At 48.6% G+C, this 26493-nt stretch overlaps 1 protein-coding gene across 1 annotated transcript in view; it reads left to right on the top strand.

Moving 5' to 3' along the window:
- CACNA1A (calcium voltage-gated channel subunit alpha1 A) overlaps nucleotides 1–26493 on the top strand; it is a 134222-nt gene that overhangs the window by 63604 nt on the left and 44125 nt on the right. Inside the window, exons 18-24 of the mRNA XM_064280777.1 lie at nucleotides 3866–3925; nucleotides 4667–4773; nucleotides 13880–13979; nucleotides 19884–20044; nucleotides 21626–21763; nucleotides 24354–24555; nucleotides 25873–26037. Coding sequence (XP_064136847.1) covers nucleotides 3866–3925; nucleotides 4667–4773; nucleotides 13880–13979; nucleotides 19884–20044; nucleotides 21626–21763; nucleotides 24354–24555; nucleotides 25873–26037 — 933 coding nt within the window. The remainder of the gene's footprint in view (nucleotides 1–3865; nucleotides 3926–4666; nucleotides 4774–13879; nucleotides 13980–19883; nucleotides 20045–21625; nucleotides 21764–24353; nucleotides 24556–25872; nucleotides 26038–26493) is intronic.

The following is a 26493-nucleotide window of genomic DNA, read 5'->3' as shown; positions in this document are numbered from 1 at the left end:
GCTCCCTAGAAGCAAGGATGGCGAGACTGCGTCTTACATACTTTGGACATGTTGTCAGGAGGGATCAGTCCCTGGAGAAGGACATCATGCTTGGCAGAGTACAGGGTCAGCGGAAAAGAGGAGGACCCTCAGCGAGGTAGATTGACAGAGTGGCTGCAACAATGAGCTCAAGCATAACAATGATTGTAAGGATGGCACAGGACCGGGCAGTGTTTTGTTCTGTTGTGCATAGGGTTGCTACGAGTCGGAACCGACTCGACAGCACCTAACAACAACAACAACAACACATTTGTTTATTCATTTGTTTTTTTATGGACACTTGGGTAACTTCCACCTTTTGGCTATTGTGAATAGTGCTGCAGTAGACGTTAGTGTACTAGTAAGTATCTGTTTGTGTCTCTGCTTTCAAGTCTTTGGGGTATATATATATCCAGGATTGGGATTGCTGGCTCATATGCTAATTCTATGTTTCACTCTCTGAGGAACTGCCAAACAGTTTTCCACATCAGCTGCACAGTTTTACAATCCTACCATCAAAGGATGAGGGTTCCAACTTCTCCAAGTCCTCACCAACATTTATTTTCAGCTTTGTTGTTGTGGTTGCTGCTGCTACTTTAATACTATAATCTCTCCAGATTTTGATTCACCTGATCACCTGGACCACCCTTCCTCCTTCACCCTCTTCCCTCCATTTATTCCTTTATTTAATAATTATTTAATAAGCAACTACTGTGTGCCAAGAGAAACCCCAGTGGTGGAGTGGTTAAGAGCTACGACTGCTAATCAAAAGGTTGTTGTTGTTGTTGTTAGGTGCCGTGGAGTCAGTTCCGACTCATAGCGACCCTATGCACAACAGAACAAAACACTGCCCGGTCCTGCGCCATCCTTACAATCATTATTATGCTTGAGCTCATTGTTGCAGCCACTGTGTCAATCCAGCTCGTCAAGGGTCTTCCTCTTTTCCACTGACCCTGTACTCTGCCAAGCGTGATGTCCTTCTCCAGGGACTGATCCCTCCTGACAACATGTCCAAAGTATGTAAGACGCGGTCTCACCATCCTTGCCTCTAAGGAGCATTCAGGTTGTACTTCTTCTAAGACAGACTTGTTCATTCTTTTGGCAGTCCATGGCATATTCAATATTCTTCGCCAACACCACAATTCAAAGGCGTCAGTTCTTCTTTGGTCATCCTTATTCATTGTCCAGCTTTCACATGCATATGATGTGATTGAAAATACCATGCCTCGGGTCAGGCACACCTTAGTCTTCAGGGTGACATCTTTGCTCTTCAACACTTTAAAGAGGTCCTTTGCAGCAGATTTACCAAATGCAATGCATCTTTTGATTTCTTGACTGCTGCTTCCATGGCTGTTCATTGTGGATCCCAGTAAAATGAAATCCTTGACAACTTCAATCTTTCCTCCGTTTATCATGATGTTGCTCATTGGTCCAGTTGTGAGAATTTTTGTTTTATGTTGAGGTGCAATCCGTACTGAAGGCTGTGGTCTTTGATCTTCATTAGTAAGTGCTTCAAGTCCTCTTCATTGTCAGCAAGCAAGGTTGTGTAATCTGCATAACACAGGTTGTTAATGAGTCTTCATCCAATCCTGATGCCCCGTTCTTCTTCATACGGTCCAGCTTCTCGTGTTATTTGCTCAGTATACAGATTGAATAGGTATGGTGAAAGAATACAACCCTGATGCACAACTTTCCTGACTTTAAACCAATCAGTATCCGCTTGTTCTCTCCGAACAACTGCCTCTTGATCTATGTAAAGGTTCAAGAGGCAGTTGTTCGGACAGAACCAAAAGGTAGGCAGTTCGAATCCACCAGGTACTCCTTGGAAACTCTATGAGGCACTTCTGCTCTGTCCTGTAGGGTGGCTATGAGTCGGAATCGACTCAACAGCAACAGATTTAACAGGTATGTACCAAGTGCTGAGCTAAACATGGAGGACTACCAGTATGAGGCAATCCCTCCCTCCCAGAGCTCCCGAGGGCCAGGCCCTTGGCTATGCTGCACCCACCACCCAGTGCACCTGAACTGCGCTGCCACCACCATCCCCTCAGCCTCCCCAGGTCCTTCAGCCCTTGCAACTCACATGCCCCAGGCAGCCAGCCCACAGCCCCAGCCAGGCCACCTGTGGCTCTGATTTCCCTCAAGCACCACACTGAATAAGGACATGAGTTGTGACCACACAGGTTACAGAGTCCAGCTCCTATAGGACGCAGCACAGCTCCAGCTGTGGTTCATTTGACAAACACCTGCACTATGAGCTGGAGGCACAGCAGTGAGCACGACAGACAAACGGCCTGCCCCATAGGGCTGACATTTGGCTGGGGACATGGCAGACCATGGGATTGTAAATAAATGTGACAGATAGTGTGTCAGAAGGTGGTAATGCTGGGGGCAGGCTGGAGACAGACTTGGTAAGGAGAATCATAAGTGCCAGGAGGTGGGATTTTAAACAGGAGTTGGGGAAGGCCTCACTGGGAAAGTAACCATTAAGCCAAGCCATAGAAGGTGAGAAGGAAGCAAGCAGGGTCTTTGCAGGAATATTCCAAGCAGAGGGAACAGCCTGTGCAAAAGCTCTGAGGTGGGTCTGGAACAGAGGGAGTGAGAGAGAGAGTGGGGGGCAAGGGCAGGGAGGTGATGGAGCAGGTCATGCAGGGCCCTGTGGGCCGCAGCAAGGATTTTAGCTTTTGCTTCAAGAGAGGTGGGAAGCCCACCTGTGCTCTGTGCAGAGGACTACTATGCCGATTCAGGTGGTCACAGGCGCCCTCAGGTGTCCATGCTCATTAATTGTCAGCCCTTACTCCTCAAAAGGGAATCTCATGGAGTCAGCCCCCTGCAGTTACCAGGAGCCCAGCACTGTGTTAGCACACTCATGACCCGTTCACACCAGGGACATGGTCAGGAGAGAGACCAGGCCACAAGATGTTGCTCGTCCAGGCAGAAATGACCTGGGCCAGGCAGTGGGAAAATGGAGGGGCTATCAGTCCACCCTGGAGAATGCTCAGCAGTGGGAGGGGTGGGAGGACAAGGTTGGCCCCCAGTGTCTGGCCTGAAAGGCTGGTCACGTTTAGGAGACACTAAATGGAAACAATTTCTCACCCAGGAGGCCCAACGGGTCAAGGGCGCTGGGGGCCATACCTGTCACCAACAGGGATACAGTCACCCCCGAACTTCCCTGGGGCCACCTCTAGTCCATATGGGGCTTTGTTGTTGTTAGGTGCTGTCAAGTCAGTTCCTACTCATAGCGACCCTATGTACAAGAGAACGAAACACTGCCCAGTACTGCGCAATCCTCATAATCATTGCTACGTTTGAACATACAGGCCTTTGGCAGATAAAAAAGGCACCCTTCCCACGGTAGAAGGAGCCCTGGTGGCACAGTGGTTAAAGCACTTGACTGCTAACTGTAAGGTCAGTGGTTGTACCCACCAGCTGTTCTGTGGGAGAAAGATATGGCAGTCTGCTTCCGTAAAGACTTACAGCCTTGGAAACCCTACGGGCAGTTCTACTCTGTCCTATAGGGCCGCTATGAGTCGGAATTGACTCGGCAGCAGTGCATTTGGTTTTTGGGTTTTGGTACCGGTTGGTAAGCAAACGGTCCTCATAGTGATTTTGCTAGCACTTTGCTGCCATCTTCTGTAGAGCTCTAATCACAACATTATACATCTGTGATGCCTGTGAGACGGTGCACACCCTGCTCAACCTTACTGGGCAGCCATGTTGCCTCCTCCAGGTGAAGACTCTGCTCTTGGGGACTTTGCTGGCCACACAGTCCAGCGACACTGGGTTCACAGGAGCTCTGCTGGAGCAAGTCAGTGATCAGCTACCGCCTTGCTTTTCTCCCCTGCAGGTGCTGCGGTATTTTGACTACGTTTTTACAGGCGTCTTTACGTTTGAGATGGTGATCAAGGTGAGTGATCAAGATGAATAAGGTGAGGGCTTCAGGAGCTTCTGAATACTCCAGAATGCCACCCTGGTGCAAGTAGCTCTCCTGGGGATTGGAAATGCCTGGTGTGTTCGAGGAGCAGCGAGGAGACCCGTGTGGCTGGAGCAGAATGAGCAATGGGGAGAGCAGGAGGAAATGAGGGCAGGGAGGGGACAGGGAAGGTCGTCCAGGGCTTGAGCTTTTACCCTCAGGCAGAGTGAGGTGGAAGCCACAGAGGGCTCTGAGAAGAGGAAGGAATTGGCCTGACTCAGGTGCGCACAGGCGCCCCCTAATGGCCTTTGAGGGAACTGACTGGGGGAGGGGGTGGAGGCGGGGACCAGGGAGGAGACTTTGCTGGTCCAGGTGAGAGATGATGGGGTGGGGCCTGGCGGGGCGGGGGGGGGGGAGTAGGCGGAGTCTTAGAAAATTTGGAATCCAGACAGAGCCTACAAGGTTATCTGAAGGATCAGGGAGGAGTGTAAGCGAAAGAGGAGTCAAAGCTGGCCTCAAGGTTTGGGCCTAGGGCACTTGGCAAGTCAGAGCTGCCTTTCAGGAGATCGAGTCGGATGCTCCTCACTACGTCCGGTCCTGGGTCGCAGTGCCATCCCTGGAGGATGAACGGTTCCATCCAACACCCCCCCAAACCCCTTCCCCAAGGCTAGAAGGGAGGGTGCAACTCCGTGGGATGGGAGTGAGGCGTCCGAGCGCCCTTTTCTCCCCCCACAGATGATCGACCTGGGGCTCGTCCTGCACCAGGGCGCCTACTTCCGCGACCTGTGGAACATTCTCGACTTCATTGTGGTCAGTGGGGCCCTGGTGGCCTTTGCCTTCACGTAAGTCTCCTCGAGATGCTGCCACTTGCCTCTGCGCCCCCCACTCCCAGCCTGGGGCCACCTTTGGGTCAGAGGATGTGTTGTCAGAACGCAGAGCTGGGGCAATGACTCCAGGCAGCGCGAGACTCAGCATGCCACCAGGAAGAGCTTCGACTGGCTTTTTGCATGATGTCAACATGGAGGGAGAAGGAGAAGGGCCCCACCTTCTACCTCCTCCCACAGCAACAGGCCTCAGCCTCGTCACCGGTCTCTTGCTGTGCTGCTTGCGTAGACTAGCCTCACTGGGACATCTCATCCCCGTCTGCTAGGCGGCCCCACAAACCGCTGTCTCTTTGGGGAGCCCCTAAAAAGACAATCAGGAAACAAATGTGCATGAGAATTCCGATCCCAGCCTGTGCCTGAAGGCCCCGTAGTTGTAGCCCTGGTGACCCCCGTGTGTCTTTCACTTCTCCTGGCACCCCAGGACACTGCCCTCCGAAAGACCGAGTATCGTTGCATCTCCAAGATGGCGCCTGAGTCTGGGCGGCCATGGGCCCTTAGGGCCCTAGCAGCAAAGTTAGCATGCATTACCCAAGTCGCATTTGGGTAGGGTAAAAAGACTGAATAAACCCCTAATCCAGAAGTATCTTCTTGGGGACCCTGTCTGTGCCCACCACATTGGATCATTCCCAGAAAGGAAGGTCTCAAAGGGATTCTGGCCCTCATCTTTCTTTTAGTGAGAAATCAAGAGCATTCTCTGTGGCTTTGCCTCCTGACACCCTTCTCAGCAGTCTTGGGTTGGGGGCGGGCAGGAGTCCTTGAATGGCCTCCTTGACCAAAGAATGAGGGCTTGGCTTGTCAGGAGGACCAGAGTGGTGGCTCATTTCCAATCAAAGGGCCAAAGTGGGCTGCTCTCGGATTCGTCCTTGGAATTATAATAAGGACAAGATTCTTTAGAAGAACAAGAAATATCTAGAGTTTCTGGGTACCTTGGGCCTGGAGGAGATAATACTGTGAGGGTCAGGAAGCTGATTGTTTGACCCTGGCCAGCTTTCCCTGTCTCTATCTTTTGCTTTCTTCTCTATCTCTGCTCTCTTTCTTTCCACCTTCTCTTCTTTTCTTTCTCTGTCCCTCTTCTCTCTCTCTTTCTGTCTCTTCCTCTGCCACCTCCTCCTTCACCCTCTTTTTAAATTAGAGAAATCCAAGAGATCAGGTTAAAAGGGGGGGGGGGCAAAAATTGGAATATGTCATCACTATTTTTTAAGATGTTCTGTAGGTAAAAAATTAAAACAAAGTAAAATCCAAACAGCAAATTAAGGAGGAAAGATTGCCACAATTAAGACAAGGAGTTGATGGTCTTAATATATAAAAAGTATTAACAAATCAATAAGAAAGCACTTAACTTCCATAAGTAATGGGCGAAGGATTCAGACAGATATTCCACAGAATACTGACAACTAATAAAAATGAAAACCAAAACTAGCCTCATTGGAATTAAGAGAAATGTAAAATAAAAACACAGTACAATTTGCTTACTGTCAAATTAACAGTTTTTTTCCAAAAAAAAAAAAACTTTTTTTAAGACAATTCATGGCGTATATAAAAATATAACGGATTAGGCCCCTTTCTCTCTCCAACAGCTAGTTGAGCTGCTCCTACAAGGTGTTAGTAGGCACCATGCTGGGCACTGAGAAAGTTTAAATTCCAGAAAGCTATCAGAACGTGGACCACCCTCTGCCATGAGTGAATCTGTCTCCTAAGGAAATAACCTTCAGATGTTTCTCTGTCTCTATCTGTGTCTATCTGTCTCTCCCCCCTTCCCTCCTCCTCTCCTGTTTCCCTCTGTCTCTTTCTCCTCTTTCCCTCTCTTTTCTTCTCCTCCTTTCCCCTTCCCCTCTTTTCTATCTGTTCTCTGTGTTTGTCACCCCCTCTGTTTCACTTTATCCCTCTGTGGCTATGTGCTGTGTGCTCTTTGTCTCGGGTTTGTTCTCTTTCTTTCTCTCATCTCACCCTCTCTTTTTCACTTTCTTTCTTCCGTCTTTATTTTTTATCTCATTCTTTGATCAGGGAGGCCATTCAAGGACCACTCGTCCGCCCAGATCTGTCTCTCTCTTTCTCTCTCTCTCCTTTCTCTCCCTCTCTCACTGTCTCTTTATCTCTGGGCATGTCTCTCTCTCCCTCCCTTTTTCTACCTTTTTCTCTCTCTTCCTTATTTTCTATTTATCATTTTCTATGCTTTTCTGTTTTTCTTTATCCCCATTCTCTCTATGTGTGTGTGTCTCTCTGTCCTTCTGTCTCTCGCTGTCACGCTCTCTCTCTCTCTTGCTTGCTCTCACTCCCCCTCTCGCTCTCTCTCTCCCTCCTTCTTCCCTCTCCCCCTCCCCACACACTGGCCTGTGTATTTTGGGGATGTAGCCTGACCACCTGCCTCATCTGAGCCCTGGGAATCCAGCTCAGTGTGGCTTGGAGCAGGCAGGCATGGAGGGGGGGCGGGTTCTGGCGGAATGGTCTTCAGACCCAGGCATAGCTCAGGGTAGGGAGGGCAAGTGCAGGAAGGGACCCTCCCACCCTTCCTCAGGCAGGGTCTGCCCAGCAACCGCCAAGTCTCCCAAGGCTGAGGAGGTGGCAGCTGGGGGTTGACCGCCATCAGTCACAATCCTCCATCCACACATAGCCCCTGTGCCCTGGGTTTTGCCGTCCATGGACCCCCTCAGCAGGCACAGCGGGGATGGCACAGCAGGCTTGATGTCTGACCTGGTCACTCACCCTCCCCTGAGGATAAGGCCCAGGCCACAGGGCCGGCAGGCTCCACTGCCATCTCCTCCCCCAACTTTGGCTTACAATTTGGGAGGGCGGTGGCCTATAAAAGACCCAAAGAACAAGCCTTTCACCATTGAATTTTTGCTGTGATGGGCCATGGTTTAAAATTACCCCCTTTCTAGGCTTTCTGGAGTTACAATTAAGCTCTGCTTTAAGCAAACCTAATCTTAAAAAAAAAAAAAAGAAAGAAAGAAACCACCCAAGATCAGTTAGGGGAATGAGTCTTCATTTTACATGGAAATCTGCCACAGGGAGCTGATTGCTTGAGTGTTTGCATTTTCTTTTTAAATATGAAGTTATGCAAGGGCGTTAAAAATTAGCCTACAACTCTCAGATGTGTGTGTTCGCTGGGAGAGTCAGTCCTTTAGACAGATTTCATGAAGTCAGTACAGCATAGAGCCACCTGTGCCCTTGAAAATCCCTGTTCGAAATGACTTTATTTTTCTATGCAAGGAAAAGGAGCCCTGTGGTACAGTGGTTAAGCACTCGGCTGCTAACCAAGCAGTCGGCAGTTCAAACCCACTATCCACTCTGAGGGAGAAAAGACCTAGTGATCTCCTCCTGTAAAAATTTCAACCTATAAAATTCCATGGGGCAGTTCTACTCTGTCCTACAGAGTCACTGTCAAAATCAACTTGACAGCAAATGAGAACATGCAGGGAAAGTGTTGGCAAGGGATTTAAGGCCATCCTGTGAGCCCCTGAGGGAGGCATGAGGTTTTGCCAGTGAGATCCAGGCTGGTACAGAGACTCTTGTAGGATTTCAGAAGAGCTGAGCACTGTGGGTCAGCCAGGGGACATCTTTATATAACTAGTGAAGGGATAGCAGGGGAAACCTTGAGACCCCAGTATGTCCTCCCCAGCTCACTGCTCAGAGTCCATCTGGTGCTGCTGCCTTCCCCCAGGGAAGAGCTGCAGCCCAGCATAGCTGGCAGAGCACCTTGATCAAGCCACTCCTGCATGCTCAAGGACTGAACTGCCAGGAAGCCAGAGAAGGAGTCCTCAAGCTGCTACATTTTTCTCCAGAAAAGCTTCCAAATCCTTCCTCTGGCTGTAGGTTTCTGGCCTCTCCTGCCTGAGAAGTTCTCTCCCAGTCTAAGGACTTTGTTCATGATCTTTCCTTGTGAGAGGTGGTGGGCATGGGGCTGCCCCAAGGTCTTAGCCTGAGAGCCCATCCCCAGAGCCCTTTGCTTCTTTCCTTTCCAATCTTTTAACTTGCTTTGTCTGTTGTGTGTGCCGGTCTCCCCACAGACAAGACTGAGAACACCAACAGGTGTTAGATTCACCTTATAATTGTTCTAGGAAAGTGCTCCCCCAAGTCTGTCTGGTTTCTCTTTAGATGTTCAAGTCCTTCAAACTCTGTGTTCTCAGTTTCTCCAGTAAAATAGAGGAATGTAACTTGATAAGTTAACAGCATCATTTTATTTAATCTGCACACCAAACCCACAAGGGCAGTTCTTTTATCATCCCCATGTTGCAGATGGGAAAACTGAGGCTCGGAGGGATTGCGGAAGGAGGTGAGTCCAGCAAGACCACTGCGCTGGATCCAGCTGTCAGAGTCAGGGGTGCTACCCTTCTCCCACAGCCCTGGGCACAGAGGCTTTCCCAAGTCAGCAGGATGAGACTGGACAGCCCATCGGGGCTGGATTCCCTGAGGCCCTGGCAGGGCCCCCTGATCCTGGGAACACGGGACTGTTTCCTGGAAACTGGGCCCTGGATCCCCACTGGAATCCAAGGCTGTTCCCTTCCTGGTTGAAAGGAATCTTGCTATCCAGCCTTTCAGGTTTGAGGCAAGAATTCCACGCCCAGTACTGTGATCACAGCCCCTCTCGGATAGGGGAAAACTCTCCCTGTGGCCCTCCACAGGATTGTGTTGAAGCTCTCCCAATGGTTTCCACCCTTCCTGCACCTCTCCCAAGTATCTGTATGTGTGTCCTGCTCCGTCCACTGACTGTGTCCCATGTCCATGGCAACCACCATCAACATACCATCTTATGAGCCATCATACATGATATCACGCTCTGTGCCCATGCCAACACCATCAACATACCATCTTATGAGTTATCCTACATGATATCACGCTCTGTGCCTGTGCGTCAGGGCAGCCAACTGACATTTCTCAGCAGCTGGCAGATCGTGATCCTGCCCTCACTGCCAAGAGTCCATCTGGTACTGCCACTCCTCCCCCAGGGCAGGACTGCAGGCCCAGCACAGCTGGCAAAACACCTTGATCAAGCTGCTTCTACGTGCTCAGGAACTAAATTGCCAGGAAGCCAGAGAAGGAACCCTCAAGCTACTACTTTTGTCTCACCATCCTCAAACCAGCCCCTGCCCCTAAAGGCATTTTTTGGTGTGTGTGATTAAATGGAAGGAAGCTTAGAGTGCAAGTGACATGCCCCTGGGTTTGAATATCGGTCTGCCACTTCCTGGCTGTGTGTCCTTGGGCAAGTTTCTTGCCCTTCCTGGGCCTCAGCTCCCTCATCTGGAAAATAGGCAAATTGTACCACCTTCCCACAGGCAAATGCAGTAACATTCAGAAGACTCACATATTACACCCGAAGTCAGCAGGTTAGGCAGAAGTCACTGTTGTTGTTGTTAGGTGCCATCAAGTAAGTTCCAGCTGATAGTGACCTTATGTACAACAGGACAAAACACTGCCCAAACCACTACTGATCCAGAAATCACAAAGCATCACCACAGTCCAGTGTGTGCTAATTCCTAGATACACTGAACTTTGAGAACCACAAGGCTAGACCAAAGGAACAGAGAGTGGGATCCAATGGGAATATCTTTAGACATTTAAGCCATTGTGTCTTTGAAAAACTATCACTAACTGGAAAGGGGGGGGATGTGGAAGAGTTGATGACCCTATCAACTTTTACCACCTGCTTGGCAGTAGGGCTTCTACCATTCTGATGGCTGTTGGTCCTTTCTAGCCTTGATGTCTGGCCATGATGAGACCCAGCATGAGTTAAAGATGAGTCAGGCAAGGGACCACTGGAGACACCTTGGAGGCTACCAAGTGCTGAGAGCTTTCTCCAGCCCCCCCTCCCCCATTTTTTTCAGAGGTTTCCACCCAGTTCCATCCCAAATTGGAAGTGTTTGCCAACCCCTCCCCCATAATTTAAAGCGGAGCCAAAGCCCTGGCTACCATTTAGCAACCATCAGAATCCTCCAGCCCTGTTTTACAGATGAGAGTAATAAGGGGCAGAGCCAAGATTCAAGCCCAGGTCCTCCCAATGCCAAAGCCCATAACCTATAAGACATTCTAGAACTTTCCAACACCAGAACCTCTGGAGGAAAGGCTTTCTCCAACTCTTGGCAGTGAGTTTCAGCGGCAAATTTGTCTTTGGAAAATGACAACTTTCTGGCTGTCCTGCTACTTGGAAATTTGGCTTTCTTGGTGCTGTCGGGCAGCGCCAGGGGCCTGCCAAGGGTGGGGGTCTGAGCAGGGGGCTTCCAGATGGAAGGATGGACGTCAGCCAGAGCCTGAGCCCGGGCAGGGCAGGGGGTGCTCAGGTGTGCGTGTGTGTATGTGTGTGTTCTGTGTTCTTTCTTCTGAGGCCGCTTACGATCTGTCTCTCCCTCCGACGCCACCTCACCCAGGAGCAGTACACGGTAAAGTCTCTCTGTCTCTCTCTCTTGTTCCGTCTCTCATTCTCTCAGTCTCCATGCCCTGGTGCAGGTGTGTTGGCGCTGGGCCTGTTTCATGGCCTTCTGTCCCTGCTGTGGTCCTATTGCTGGGAGTGACCAGAGCCCTCTCAACCTGCTCCAAGGGGAAGAGGATCCCCAAGGGATCTTGTCACTGCCTCCCCATTAGCTGAGCCCTTGGAAGAGAACAGAAAGGGCAGGGGGTGTCCTCCCCAGGGTCTGATTTCAATAGGGCAGACGAGCTGAGGTGAGGGCAGTTATCAGAGGAGTGAGTCTCAGCCTCCTAGAGGGAAGAAGCACTAGAAGTCAAGCAGCCGGGACTTGGCGCTCAGAGGAGGGCATGTAGGAGCATGTGCACCCTCGGCAAAGTGGTGCACACGTCCAGTGGTTTTCTGGGAGAGCATCTATACTCTCCTCGGTGCCTCAGCAAATAGGATCATCTCTCAGCCTTTCCAGGATGGGAAGGAGAAGCCTCAGGCTGTGGAAGGAAACGTTTTCTGGTCAGTGGCTGTGCCCCGCCCTGGGGGTGTTGCCAAACGCAAGCTGGCACACTCAGATCCTACCAGTTCCTCGTGCAACCTGGATGTCCACTTGCTTGACACGTTTTCTAGCAACACGTATTTGAAATTTAAATTTCTTTTTGGAAGAAACTTTATATCATCTCAAGCTGAGATGGAACGCAAGTGCCAAAGAACAATACAAGAGAAACTGAGCGATGTGGTTTGTCTTCAAACTGGGCTGTTTTGTGAAAGGGGGAAATTAGCAAGTGTTGGTAAGGCGTTAAAGACCTACCCACACCTCCCAGAGACTTTCTCTCTGACAAAGCAGAGGCCTGAAAGACACTTGAAGAAGAAATGACATTTTCCCTGTGTGATCCAGTTCTTTAGTTCTGTGTCCCCTGGTGACCACTTTGGGGGCACAACCTTAAGATAATGACAATGGCTCTGGCTTAAAAAAAAAAAAAATGTTCAGACAACTGAATCCTGCAGCATGCCTGTGCCTGGCAGGATATATATATATACTTTTTTTTTTTTTTAAGTCCAGTTCTCCTCTTTATTCCTTGGAAAAGAGAGAGAAGGGAACCCTTGAAAAGCAGATGGCATGAAGAAGAAAGCTTTTGCACCCAGACACCTGGATTCCGTGGTGGGGGTCTCTGGGCAGCTTGGCTCATGCCCAGGAGATTATCTGCAGGGAGATGTTTCCTAGGAGACCCCAGAGGACTCGGGCCTGGATTCACTCACACAGGCCCAAGTTCGATGTGAGACAAGAAATAAGATTAAAGGGAAAATGAACATGTAAAAGAATATGTCACAGTTTAAGCCTTTGAGGAGTTTTCTGTCCAAAGCTGGAAGGCAAAGGCAGAAACAAAGATGATTCCAAAGCAGCAATCGAGCCTGGCAGGGCCCAGGGGATTGGCAGGCAGGGAAGACTGTTGGATAAAGAGACATTTAATTTGGGCCTTGAAGGCCAGGTAGTTCTGTGAATGGAGCTGGGGAGGGCATTTCTACCAGTGGGAACAATATCTGCAAAAGCAGACAGAGTCAAATGAGTGTGGCTGGGGCTTGGGGTGCGGCAATAATTGAGAATGGACAGGTAAGTTGGGTTAGATTTTGAAGAGCCTCAAATGCCATTTGCTCTTATTCTTTTAGGAATTAGATGCACTGAAATGATTTTGAGCAGGAGAGTGACATGACCAATGGCATTGGCCACTGTGTGCAGGAAAGAGACAGGGAGGGGGAGAAAGTTGGGAGATGGGTGGTAGAGGTCTAACCTAAGGTGGTGACCATGGACAGATGGTGGTGCTGTTAGGGGAGCGACCTAGTGGGGATACGGCCTGAACATGACTCTCAGGTTTCACCTTTGGTCAACTGGGCAGTTGGTGAATTCCTATAACCACAAGCATGTTGATGGCCATGCCTGAAACCCTCCTTCTATTTGGGAGAACTGAATCGTGGCTGGCCTAGGGTGTCATGGTGGCCCTGGGATCTGCATTGGTAAGTTCAGGCCAGATGGACCCAGGACTGAGCCTCCAAGTAGCTCTCTGACAAAGATGGGCTAAGACCCCTTGGAAGAATGAGGCAGTGGTTCAGTCTGCACTTGATAATCGGGTTCTTTCCTCCCCTGTGGGCTTGGGGAATGTCGGGGAAGGAGGCCTTGGTTTAAAGGACACTTTAAACATCATCTTGAATCCTGTTGGAGGGGGAGATATCCCATTTTCTAAGAGCCCATGAAGACCACCTCCAAAGGCAGCACACAGGGCACTCCCAAACTCTAAACCAAGAGCTATTCTGAAAATAGCTGTGTAGGGGCTGGGGAGGGGGCGGCAAGCACCCTTTTGCTGGGTTTGAGGCCACTGTGTGCAGCTGTTCAGGCCCAACCAGGTGGCAGAGGGCCCTGCAGTTCCAGGCTCATGTCTTCTAGCTCTCATCCTATAAACCCTGAGACCAGAACCACAGAAAGCCATCTGCTCACTAGCTCCCAAGCCTAAAATTAGCAGGTGACTTGGACCGCTCTTCTCCAGGAAGGGCAGGGCCACGCCAGGTTCCCAGATGTGTAAGCCTAGGAGGATGGTGTCGTGTGGAGCTGTGGGCCCCCCACCACTCAGCCTGACCTCGCTCCGTCTCTCCCCTTCTCCCCACCCTACCGTCCCTCTACAGTGGCAACAGCAAAGGAAAGGACATCAACACGATTAAATCCCTCCGAGTCCTCCGGGTGCTACGACCTCTTAAAACCATCAAGCGGTTGCCAAAGCTCAAGGTGAGACTGGGGGCATGGAGGACCTGTCAGGGTTGCCGTGTACAGTGGAGCAGGTAGCACACTGCTCGAGGATGCTACATTGGGGGGCGAGGGCAGTACTAATAGCATCACAGACGTCATCATATATGTTGTTATTGTTGTTAGGTGCCATCCAATCAGTTCTGACTCATAGAGACCCAGTGTACAACAGAGCGAAACTGCCAGGTCCTGCACCATCCTCATAATCATTGCTATGTTTGAGCCCATTGTTGCAGCCACTGTGTCAGGCCAGCTTGCCGAGAGTCATCCTCTTTTTCACTGATCCTCTGCTTTTTACCAAACAACGATGTACTTCTCCAGGAACTAGTCCCTCCAGATAACATGTCCAAAGTATGTAAGACGACGTCTTGCCATGCTCACTTCTAAGGAGTATTCTGGCCGTACTTCTTCTAAGACAGGTTTGTTCCTTCTTCTGGCAGTCCATGGCATATTCAGTATTCTTCACCAACACCACAATTCAAATGCATCTATTCTTCTTTGGTCTTCCGTATTTCTTGCCCAGTTTTCACATGCACGTGAGGTGATTGAAAATATCATGGCTTGAGTCAGGCACACATTCGTCCTCACAGTGATCTCTTTGCTTCTTAACATTTGGAAGAGGTCTTTTGCAGCAGATTTGCCCAATGCAATACATCAATTGATTTCCTGTTGCTGCTTCCATGGACACTGATTGTGGATCCAAGTAAAAACGAAACCATTGACAACTCAATATTTTCTCCATTTATCATGTTTTTTTTTTTTTTTTTTTATCATGATGTTGCTTATTGGTCTATTTGTGAGGTTGTGTTTTGTTTTTTTTTATGATGAGGTGGAATCCCTACTGAAGGCTGTAATCTTTGATCTTTATCAGTAAGTGCTTCAAGTCTCTTCGCTTTCAGCAAACAAAGTTGTATCATCTGCATATCGCAGGTTGTTAATGAGTCTTCCTCCAGTCCTGATGCCACATTCTTCTTCTTATAGCCTAGCTTCTCAGATTATTTGCTCAGCATACAGATTGAATAAATATGGTGGAAGGATACAACCCTGATGCACATTCTCCTGATTTGAAACCACAAAGTATCCCCTTGTTCTGTTCGAATGACTGCCTCTTGGTCTATATACAGGTTCCACATGAGTACAGTTCAGTGTTCTGTAATTCTCATTCTTTGCAATGTTATCTATCATTTTATGATCCACACAGTCGAATGCCTTTGCATAGTCAATAAAACATAAGTAAACATCTTTCTGGTATTCTCTGCTTTCAGCCGGGATCCATCTGACATCCCTCATTCTACATCCTCTTCTGAACCTGGGTTGAATTTCTGGCAATTCCCTGTCAATGTACTGCTGCAACATTTTTGAGTTATCTTCAGCAAAAATTTTTTTGCATGTGATATTAATGATATCGTTTGATAATTTCCACATTCTGTTGGATTACCTTTCTTTGGAATGGGCACAAATTCGGATCCCTTCATCAGTTGGCCAAGTAGCTGTCTTCCAAATCTCTTGGCATAGATAAGTGAGGGCTTCCAGTGTTGCATCCGTTTGTTGAAACGTCTCAGTTGGTATCCTATTAATTCCTGGAGCCTTGTTTTTCAACAATGCCTTCAGTGAAGCTTAGACTTCTTTCTTTAGTACCATCAGTTCTGGATCATATTCTGCCTCCCGAATTGGTTGAACACTGACATTCTTTTTAGTATAGTGACTCTGTGTATTCCTACTTTTGATGCTTCCTGCATTGTTCAATATTTTGCCCATAGAAACCTTCAGTACTGCAACTCAAGGCTTGAATTTTTTCTTCGGTTCTTTCGGCTTAAGAAATGCCATGTGTGTCCTCCCCTTTTGGTTCTCTAACTCCAGATCTTTGCACATTTCATTGTAATAGTTTACCTTGTCTTTTTGAGCTGCCCTTTCTTCCATTCACTTTAGCTACTCTACATTCAAGAGCAAGTTTCAGAGTCTCTTCTGACATCCATTTTGGTCTTTTCTTTCTTTCTTGTCTTTTTAATGACCTCTTGCTTTCCTCATATATGATGTCCACAACTTGCCTGGTCTTCGGTCATTAGTGTTCAATGCATCAAACCTATTCTTGAGATGGCCTCTAAATTCAGCTGGGATATACTCAAGGTCATACTTTGGCTTTCATAGACTTGTTTTAATTTTCTTGAGTTTCAGCTTGAACTTGTATATGAGCAGTTGATGGTCTGTTCCGCAGTCGGCCTCTGGCCTTGTTTTGACTGATGATATTGAACTTTTCCATTGTCTCTTGCCGCAGATGTAGTTGATTTGATTCCTGTGTATTTCATCCGGCAAAGTCCACATGTGTATTCACCGTTTATGTTGTTGAAAAAAAGTATTTCCAGTGAATAGGTCAATGGCCTTGCAAAATTCTACCATTCGATTGCTGGCATCATTTCTATCACCAAGGCCATATTTTCAAACTACTGATCCTTCTTCCTTGTTTCCAACTTTTGCATTCCAATCACCAGTAATTATCAATGCATCTTGATTGAATGTTTGATCGATTTCAGACTGCAGAAGTTGGTAAAAATGTTCAATTTCTTCATATTTGGCATTTGTGGCTGGTGCACAAATTTAAATGATAGTCATATTAACTTCTTCTTTGTAGGCATATGAATATTGTCCTATCACTGACAGCACTGTGCTCCAGGAGAGATCTTGAGATGTTCTCTTTGACAAAGAACGTAATGCCATTCATTCCTCTTCAATTTGTCATTCCCAGCATAGTAGACCATATGATTGTCTGATTCAAAATGGCCAATACCAGTCCATTTCAGCTCACTAAGGCCTAGGATATCTGTCTTCGAGCATTCCATTTCATGCTTGACAACAGCAACTTTCTTAGGTTCATACTTTGTACATTCCACATTCTGATTATTAATGGATGTTTGCAGCTGTTTTCTTGTTTTAAGTCAGGCTACATCATCAGCACATGAAAATCTCAAAAGCTTTACTCCATCCACATCATTAAGGTTGACTCTACTTTGAGGGAGCAGCTCTTCCCCAGCCGTATTTTGAGTGCCTTCTAACCCGAGGAACTCATCTTCCAGCACTATATCAATGTTCCACTACTATTCACAAGTTTTCACTGGCCAGTTTTTTTAGAAGTAGATGAACAGTTCCTTCTTCTTAGTCTGTCTTAGTCTGGAAGCTCCGCTGAAACCTGTCCACCATGGAAGACCCTGCTGTTACTTGAAACACCAGCAGCATAACTTCCAGCTTCACAGCGACATTCAGACCACCACAGCATGACAAACTGACAAGTGGTGGCATCATATGTGGAACAAAAAAAAAACCAAACCCACTGTCGTCTAGTCGATTCCAACTCATAGCGACCCTAAAGGACAGAGTAGAACTGCCCCATAGAGTTTCCAAGGAGCGCCTGGCGGATTCGAACTGCCAACCCTTTGGTTAGCCCCTGTAGCACTTAACCACTACGCCACCAGGGTTTCCATCATATGTGGGTATATTTATTATTACAACTTTCCAGCAGATGGCAGTAAAGTCAGTGGCTCCAACAAAATCTGTATTTGTGACAGTTTTGCATTAAATGAAAAGTCTGGAGCTCAGGACTCCTTTCCCTAATTTACATGAAGGTGTTGTGTGGCTAAAACAGGGTGTAAAGCTCACCTGGGAAAGAGGACCAACCTTTGACAGGTCATCTAACTGTTCTGAGCTCTAAAATCTCATCAATCAGCTTTTGCCAAAAGCTTGGCCTCCAGAAGCAAGAAATGAAACACAATCCCTTTTCAATTTTTGCTCTGCCTGAGGGCCACCCGTATGATCTGTTACTTAATATGTTTCTTCAAATCAATGAGCCCTGGTGGCACCGTAGTTAAGAGCTCAGCTGTTAACCAAAAGGTTGGCAGTTCGAATCCACCAGCCACTTCTTGGATAAACCTATGGGGCAGTTCTGTTTTGCCCTGTAGGATCACTATGAGTCGGAATCAACTCGAAGGCAACGGATTTGGTTAAACCAAGTCACCTTATTTTTTACTTAATAAAATTAATTTAATGAAGGAAATGATATATCCCTGTCCCAAGTTGAAAAGCAGATCCACTGTTAATAGAAAGTAAAACTAAATATCTATTCAAAGAAAATAGGATATTGGTATTAAAATCTAGCCAAATATAGTTGCCTGCCAAAGGCTTTGAGCATGCCTGCTGTTGGTTGAAAAGGGAAAGTATCAGTGTCAGGTGTCAAAAACATAGTAGCAACTAAGCAAGCCCTTCTATTGTACCTGAGAGAATTGGAGAGAGAATAACTGTTACCACACGATTCAGTGTTATTTAATGTTGGGCTCCTGCATCACCTAGAAGTATCTCTGATATCATCAGGGGTGTGCCACTTGTGGTTTTGGAAACGTTGATACAAAGTCCCCATTGTTGATGAATGTTTAAAAAAGAAGAAATGTGATTGCCCTTGGAAGAAGAAAGCTTGAGTTAAAACACGTGAAATTCCAGCATTACTTTGTTCTTAGCTGTTTTCTGGGTCACGAGTCCCTTGAAGGCCCATGAAAGCTAGCACCTCCCTGGGGAAAGATGGCAAAGCTTGCTTGAAATTCCAGTAGGTTCGACAAGCCTTGATGCCCTCTTGCAGTTAGGGGCCACTCTGGTCAGGCGGTCGGGAGCACAGTGAAACCAGGCAGGCTACCCTGAAAAGCCCCGAGCAGTGTCTGAAGGGCAGTTGCAGAACTGCAGTCACAGGTGGGGGACATTCTGGGCCGGGACCCCAGCTTCTCTAGATAGAATCCTTCCATCCTCCCCAGGGCAGGATTTCCAAGGCACATTGTCTTTGTCAGAGTTCTCTAGAGAAACAACTAGGTGGATGGGTGGATGGATGGATAGGTGGATAGATGGGCAGGTAGGTAGATAGGTAGACAGACAGAAGGTAGATACATAGATAGAAGATAGACAGAAGATAGAAGATAGATCGGTATAAATTGTTTACTTCAGGGGATTGGTTCACACAATTGGGAGGAGCTGGCAAATCCAAAATCCATAGGTCAGGTGACAGGCTGGAGACCCCAGCCAGCTTGCGTCCCAAAATCCATAGATCAGGTGATGAGAAGAATGAAGAGTAAGATCATCCTGGCAAAACAACTGTTTATAGTCTGGAGGTAGAATACACCAAAAAGGAAACCCTATTGTCCTATAGCAGATTGGCTGAGGCCCTCCTCTATTAAGGAAAGTCACCAGTTTTACTTGAAGCCAACAGATTTTGATCACATCTAACAACTTTATAACAGCAACTAGGCTATGCTTAACGACTGGGCACCATAGCCTAACCAAGTTGACGCACAGTGTTAACTATCACACATGTGGGAAACCCTGGTGGTGTAGCGGCTAAGTGCTACGGCTGTTAACTAAAGGGATGGCAGTTCAAATCCACCAGATGCTCCTTAGAAGCTCTATGGGGCTGTTCTACTCTGTACTATGGTGTCACTAGGAGTCAGAATCAACTTGGATTTTTCAGGATCACACATGTGGAGTCAGTCATCTCTCAAATCCAGAGAGCCACCAACTGGGTAAAGGGAGGAGACTCCAGCCCCAGGCAGGCAGGGGACAGATTTAACAGGAAACAGCCTCACAGTGAGCACCTTTCCTCGTGCCCTGAAGAGCCATGGGCTTACTTCTGAGAGGCTCAGAGAAGTGAACCCATTGCCCAGGGGTTGAGACCAGAGGTTTTAGATACAGAGACACGCAGGTTTGAGTCCAGCCCCATCGCTTCTCGGAGCTATGTGGCCTTATATGAGAGGCTTGGCTCATGTCCTGGTCTGTGAAGTGGGCACTTTGGTATTACGGGCTGCTGGAGGTGGCGGCTGGCAGCCCCCCACCCCTCATGCCCTCTCTTGACCCCACCAGGCCGTGTTTGACTGTGTGGTGAACTCCCTGAAGAATGTCTTCAACATCCTCATCGTCTACATGCTTTTCATGTTCATCTTCGCCGTGGTGGCCGTGCAGCTCTTCAAGGGGAAGTTCTTCCACTGCACGGATGAATCCAAGGAGTTCGAGAAAGACTGCCGGTGGGTCCCACCTCCCAGGCATCCCCACTGGGACTGGCAGGTGGGGGTGGTGCTGGCCACTTGGGCTTGGGACTGGGCTGACAGGCATTGCAAGTGACTCGATGACAAGCAGCTTGGATCTGGAGTAGAAAGGAAAACATTTTTGTAACTTGAGTCACTGCCCACTGCTACAGGATGAGCCACAAGCTGGTTACTGAACCTTTTGATGGCCACCTTTGTCAGGTTGGGGATATGAGTACACGTCCGCAACCCCTCATCCAAAACCTTTGAAGCCAGATGTGTTTGGGAATTCAGAATTATTTCAGATTTTAGGCAAGTTATATAGTCCATATACCACGTAGGATCAAACAACCCAACTGAGCGTAAGGCATCAGTGTAATCAAACACTAAGTATTTCTACAGTGAAACATGTTACTATTTGTATCAACTAAGATAAATGACAATTATAAAGAGACATCCTCAGGTCAGGTTTTGCTGCCAAATGAATTAGATCAGAGACCAGCAAACTTTTTCTTAAGGAGCCACATCGTTAGTATGTTTGACTGTGTAGGCCATACATACAGTCTCTTGCGACGACTGAGCTCTGCCACTGTGGCGTGAAAGCAGTCACAGACGATACCTAACTGAGTGGGTGTGGCTGCCTTCCAGTTCCTGGAAACTAAAATATGAACTTCATATCATTTTTACACCTCATAAAATACATTCTTTTCATTTGTTTTCAACTGTTTAAAAATATGAAGACCTTTCTTACCTACTAGGCTGGAAAAAAAAACAGGCAGCTGGCCAGATTGGGTCGGTGGGCTGTGATTTGCCAAACCCTGGGCTAGGAGAAAAAAGTCTGGTTTTCAGAGCTTTCTGGATTTGGGAGTTGTGGAGAAGGGATTGTGAACCCGAGGTCCTGCCACAGTAGGCTCAATCCTCACACATGCCCAGCCGAGGGAAGGGCAGAGCCTTTAACAAACTCAACATGAATAAGATTGCTATTGTTGCTCTTGTAGGGTGTTAACCATGTGGCATGTGGTAGCCTGTTGTTATTTTGGTGGTCAGTTCCTGAAACTGGAAGGATCCCAGCCATTTAGCTGAGAGTCTGAGGCCAGCCTTCGTTTCCAGCTCTGAAAAGGGCAGAGAGGGGAAGCAGCAGCAGCCTCCCTTGGCTGAATGAGCCCAGAAATGTGCCCTCTGTCTTTCTCCTGAGACTCGTTAAGAACCCTCCCAGCCTGAGGCTCCCACCCTGAAAGTGGGTGCTGGCTCTGAGTCGTCTTACCCACCTGGTGCAGGACCCTGGCGCCACCCTGTGGATTTGTCTCCACGTGGCTGTACCCACAATCCCCCAGAATGAGCCATAAACTGGTTGTCGAACCTTCTAGTAGTCACCTTTATCAGGTTGGGGATATTAATATGCGTCCACGATCCTTTATTTGAAACCTTTGCGGGAGGTGTGTTTCAGAGTGAGTAATAGCAGGGGCCACTGCTTCTCGGGCCACAGAGGCAGAGTAGGTGGACCCCTTTTCCTCCTCCTGTCCCTGGTGGCCCCTACACTTGCCCTCCCCCACTGACTAACAGCCCTGCTCTTTGTGGCAGCGGCAAGTATCTCCTCTATGAGAAGAACGAGGTGAAAGCCCGGGACCGAGAGTGGAAGAAGTATGAGTTCCATTACGACAACGTGCTGTGGGCTCTGCTGACCCTCTTCACCGTGTCCACAGGGGAAGGCTGGCCACAGTAAGTAGTGTAACTGGAGAGAACTCTGGGATGGGCTCGGAGGCAGGGCAGCATTCAGGAGGATTAAGGGCCTGAGAACCCAAGAGAGGTCTTGGAGAAAAAGGCTTCGTTCCTGGCTTCCCGAGATGGCCAGGACCCGTGAGAGGCTACCCGCATGACAGCAGCCCCGACATGTGGCTGGGCTTGTAGGGGCTGAAATCCAGCCCTGACCCAGCTTGCCAAACCTTGAGCACCCAGGGCTTTCTTCTCCCTGCGTGGTTGCAGTTCTGATTCAGAGAAGGCATCACGTGTGCAGGAGCAGGCCGCCACGTACCCCTCCCTCTGCTGATGAATGACACTAACCTCCAAGGTGGGGGTGTCGACATGGCCTCTTCCAAGTCTGTTTGACCGCGAGACTATTTTCTCCCAGTCAGGGCCAGGACTGGGGTGAGGAGGTGAGCCCCAGTGTTGCAAGGGCCAAGGCAGACCCTGCCTTTATTTAAGATGTTGATGTTTTGTTCATTGTGGACTTTTTAGCATTAATTTTGATCTTCTAAATTATTACTGTAAAATATTCTTTACTTGATGACTGAGTTTTTGGTGCCCCTTTACTTTGTGCCCAAGGTGAATGCCTCACTCTCCTCACCCTAGTACTATTCCTCCTCCCAGAGGTCTTAGAAACACCAGATTGAAGGCCTGGCAGATTCCAGCCTGTGCCCTCAGCACCCTCCCCTCTCTCCCTCTCTCAGCAAACACACCAACCTGAGTGTACCCACCCCCACACACACCCAGGACTCACAAACACGGGGCCAGTGCTACCCATAAGGCACCTTTGAGCAAAATTTTAAAAGACTGTCAGGAAATTGTTGCAATATACTTAATGATTTTGTTCAAACAAGGGACTTGATGGCCACCTGCCAAGAAACTGTTATAATAAATACAATAAATACAACAATCTATCATGTCTGAGTATGAATAGCATCCCTTAGACACAAAGCCTTTGAGCAGCCTAGTGTACCTGTGTTACCAGAATAAGGTTCTTGCCTCTCACTGGTCGAGGATGAGCAGGTAAGGCCTGTAGAGTTTTCCACACGAGCAAAGCTTTATTGAAGAGGCTTGCAAGCGCAGACAAGGAGGGCCTAGAGCAACACTTACCCCCATCTTCACAGAACAGAAGACTAACCTGGGTTTTTTAAAGTTCTTAGGCGGGAAAAGATTCATGTTTATTCACAGACATAGGTGGGGATATGTTAACTATGGTGCGTGCCCAGCAGCTTTCTAAGATGGCTTCTGTCCCGGAGGCCTCTAGGATTCGTAGCAGGACTTATTATGGGTTGTTGTGCCTGCTCAGTCTCCCGGCTGCTGCTGCCCCGGTCGAAGGTCACACAGCGGTCACAGGTGGATGTTCTGCACATGACCCTGGGGCTGGTTTTCTCCAGCTGCTTCTGAGAGACAACTTTAAAGAAGTTTACAGGCTATTTTCTGATACCCTGTCCCATTGTTCTGGGGACTGGCTTTGTTTTTGCCTCCTGGCCCATTTCCTGTTACTTTGTTAGTAGATTTGGGGGGCCCGCTGTTCCCTGTCTTACCTGGGTAACTGCACAGCACCTATGCACACTCGGGTGTGTGTCCCCACTGCCCCTCCTCAGCACCTACCTTCACTGAGGTTAAATACCCCCCATACACCTGCCTCCATGACCCTGTACTTTTTCCCATCCATCGCTGTAAACCTGGCTTCAAATCACCAGTTGGCCACTTTTGAGTGGATGATCTTGGAAAAGTCGCTTTAAATTGTAGAACCTCAGTCTCTTTGTGTGCATGATGGAACCAGTAATAACCTACCTGAGAGGCTTGCTGGGAAAATTAATAGACTATGGAACATCACATCTGGTACGTGCTAGAGCCTCAGTGTGTGGCAGTCCAAGTACCTGGTATTGTTGTCAACACTCCCCAGAGACCAAGAAGGTGGGAAGACTTATATCTTCCCAGAGTAACCATGGCCTTTCTTGTTGTTGGGTACAGTCGAGTCAGTTCCGGCTCATAGCGACCCTATGCACAACAGAACGAAACACTGCCTGGTCCTGCGCCATCCGCACAATTGCTTTTATGCTTGAGCACATTGTTGCAGCCACTGTGTCAGTCCATCTCGTTGCGGGTCTTCCTCATTTTCGATGACCCTCTGCTTTACCAAGCATGATGTCCTCCTCCAGGGACTGATCCCTCCTGACAACATGTCCAAAGTATGTGAGACAGTCTCACCATCCTTGCTTCTAAGGAGCATTGTGGTTATTTCTTCCAAGACAGATTTGTTCATTCTTTTGGCAGTCCATGGTATATTCAATATTCTTTACCATCACCACAATTCAAAGGTGTCAATTCTTCTTCGGTCTTCCTTTTTCATTGTCCAGCTTTCATATGCATATGGTCTTTAGAGTTTCTCATGGTCTTTATAGAGTTGGAGAACAGTTACTACTTTCATTTCATTTCCTCCTAATATTTTCCTCTACTCCCATATCCCTGTCCCACTTCACCCTCTCCCTACCTTCCTCGTCACCTCTTGGGCGCCCTCCTCTCTCCGCCCTGCCTCTCCTCCCTCACCCACCCCACACAGGGTCCTCAAGCACTCGGTGGATGCCACCTTCGAGAACCAGGGCCCCAGCCCCGGGTACCGCATGGAGATGTCCATCTTCTATGTCGTCTACTTTGTGGTGTTCCCCTTCTTCTTTGTCAACATTTTCGTGGCCTTGATCATCATCACCTTCCAGGAGCAGGGGGACAAGATGATGGAGGAATACAGCCTGGAGAAAAATGAGGTGCCACTTCCCAATTGCATCCCCCCTTAAGAGCTGACAAGGAGCTCTGGTGGCACAATGGTTAAGTGCTCAGCTGCGAACCAAAAGATCTGTGGTTCAAACCCACCAGCCACTCCGTAGGAGAAAGATTTGGCAATCTGCTTCCATAAAAATTACAGCCTTGGAAACCCTATGGGGCAGTTCTACTCTGTCCTATAGGGTCGCTATGAGTAGGAATCAACTCAATAGCAATGGGTTTGGTTTTAAGAGCTGACACCCCGTACACACACCCAGGAAGTAGCTTTGGGGGCCTCTGGGGAGGGAACAACAGAGACCAGTCTGCAGGGCAGCCCTCCTATGGTTTCCAGAGGGAACACACTGCATGGAATGTGTGTTTATCAGTCAGTTCAGACCAGGTTGTGCTGCAGTAACAGCAACCCCAGCACCTCAGTTGTAGACATCAAAGAGGCATTTATTTCCTGCTCTTGGTTCTTGTCTACTGCAAGTCAGCCATGGCTCTGTTCCATGTCATCTCTCCTGGTCCCCAGGCTGGCAGAGCAGCCTCTCTGGGACATGGCAAATCAAAAAGAGTGGGGCCAACCATGTTTCAGCTCTTGAGGATTATGCCTAGAAGTGACTTACGTCACTTCTGCTCACAGTTCATTGGCCAGAGCCAGTGACAGGTTTATATCTGATGTCAGTGGGACGGGAATGTATAATCTCCTCCAGGGAAAGCCAGTGAATATTTATGAATGAAAATATAGCCCCCAGAGAATGCAGGTATGGTCCTCTGCCCTTCTGGCCTCATCCAAGCTCCATGGAGGAACCAGAATGCATTCTTCCTCTGCTCTGCTGGCCCCTAGGACTTAATAGCCACCATTGCTCCCTCTCTCCCTCCCTCAAATAGGAGAAACAAGGCATTTAGTGAGAAAGAGAAGGCTGAGTAGGACAATGGTTAAGCTTCAAAATCAGACTTTGGTTTAAATTCAACTTTGCCCCACTTGGCAGCTGTGCCACCTCAGCCAAGTGGCTTAACCTCTGGGAGCCTCTGTTTTCCTCATCTATAAAGTGGGGCTATTGATAGTACCTACTTCACATATTTGCTAAGAAGACACGATGAGATCACGGAGGAGTCAGCTCAAGGTGTGGCCAAGGGTGAATTCTCAGGTAGCCGTAGCTTTTTCGAGAAGAAAGCAGTGGCAGTGAGGAGCGGACGGGGACTCCAGAAAGTCTGCTGGGGGCAAAGAGACAGCAATTCAAGCAGGTGAGCTGGAGTGGGGGCTTGAAGTCCAGGCACCTCGCCCCTGCTCTCCCCAACCCTCGGCATTCCTCCCGCAGAGGGCCTGCATCGACTTTGCCATCAGCGCCAAGCCGCTGACGCGCCACATGCCTCAGAACAAGCAGAGTTTCCAGTACCGCATGTGGCAGTTCGTGGTGTCCCCACCCTTCGAGTACACCATCATGGCCATGATCGCCCTCAACACTATCGTGCTCATGATGAAGGTGAGTCTCCATGCCAGCCCTGCCATCAGGGCCTCCCCGTGTCCCCGGCACAGAGCCCAGCCCCCTCAGCACTGCTTACTGCCTGCTTCATTCCCTAACCATCCCCCCCAGCAGAATAGACCATCTGCAATTTCCCAGGCAGACCACACGCGGCTTCACCACTGAGCCTGTGCACCAGCCATTAGCTCCACCTGATGCACGCCCCCGCCCCACACCCTGCCTGCCTCACTTTTCCTCCAGGAAGCCTTCCCTGACCTCTCCAGACAGCACTGGGTGCCGTCTCTGCAAGCATCCTATCAGTTGTCTCACATTCCTCAGTTTCAGTGTCTGTTTGCACAACTGTCTTCCCCACCAGCCTCTGAGCCCTAGGAGCCCAGACCCATGCTGGTCACCCCTGAACTTCTGGGGTAGAAGAGGCCCTCAATAGATGTTGGGCAAATGAAATGAGGAAAGGGC

This window comes from Loxodonta africana, chromosome 3 (assembly GCF_030014295.1).
Source record: "Loxodonta africana isolate mLoxAfr1 chromosome 3, mLoxAfr1.hap2, whole genome shotgun sequence".
Classification (NCBI taxonomy): Eukaryota; Metazoa; Chordata; class Mammalia; order Proboscidea; family Elephantidae; genus Loxodonta; species Loxodonta africana.
This window is presented reverse-complemented; position numbering and strand designations above follow the sequence as displayed.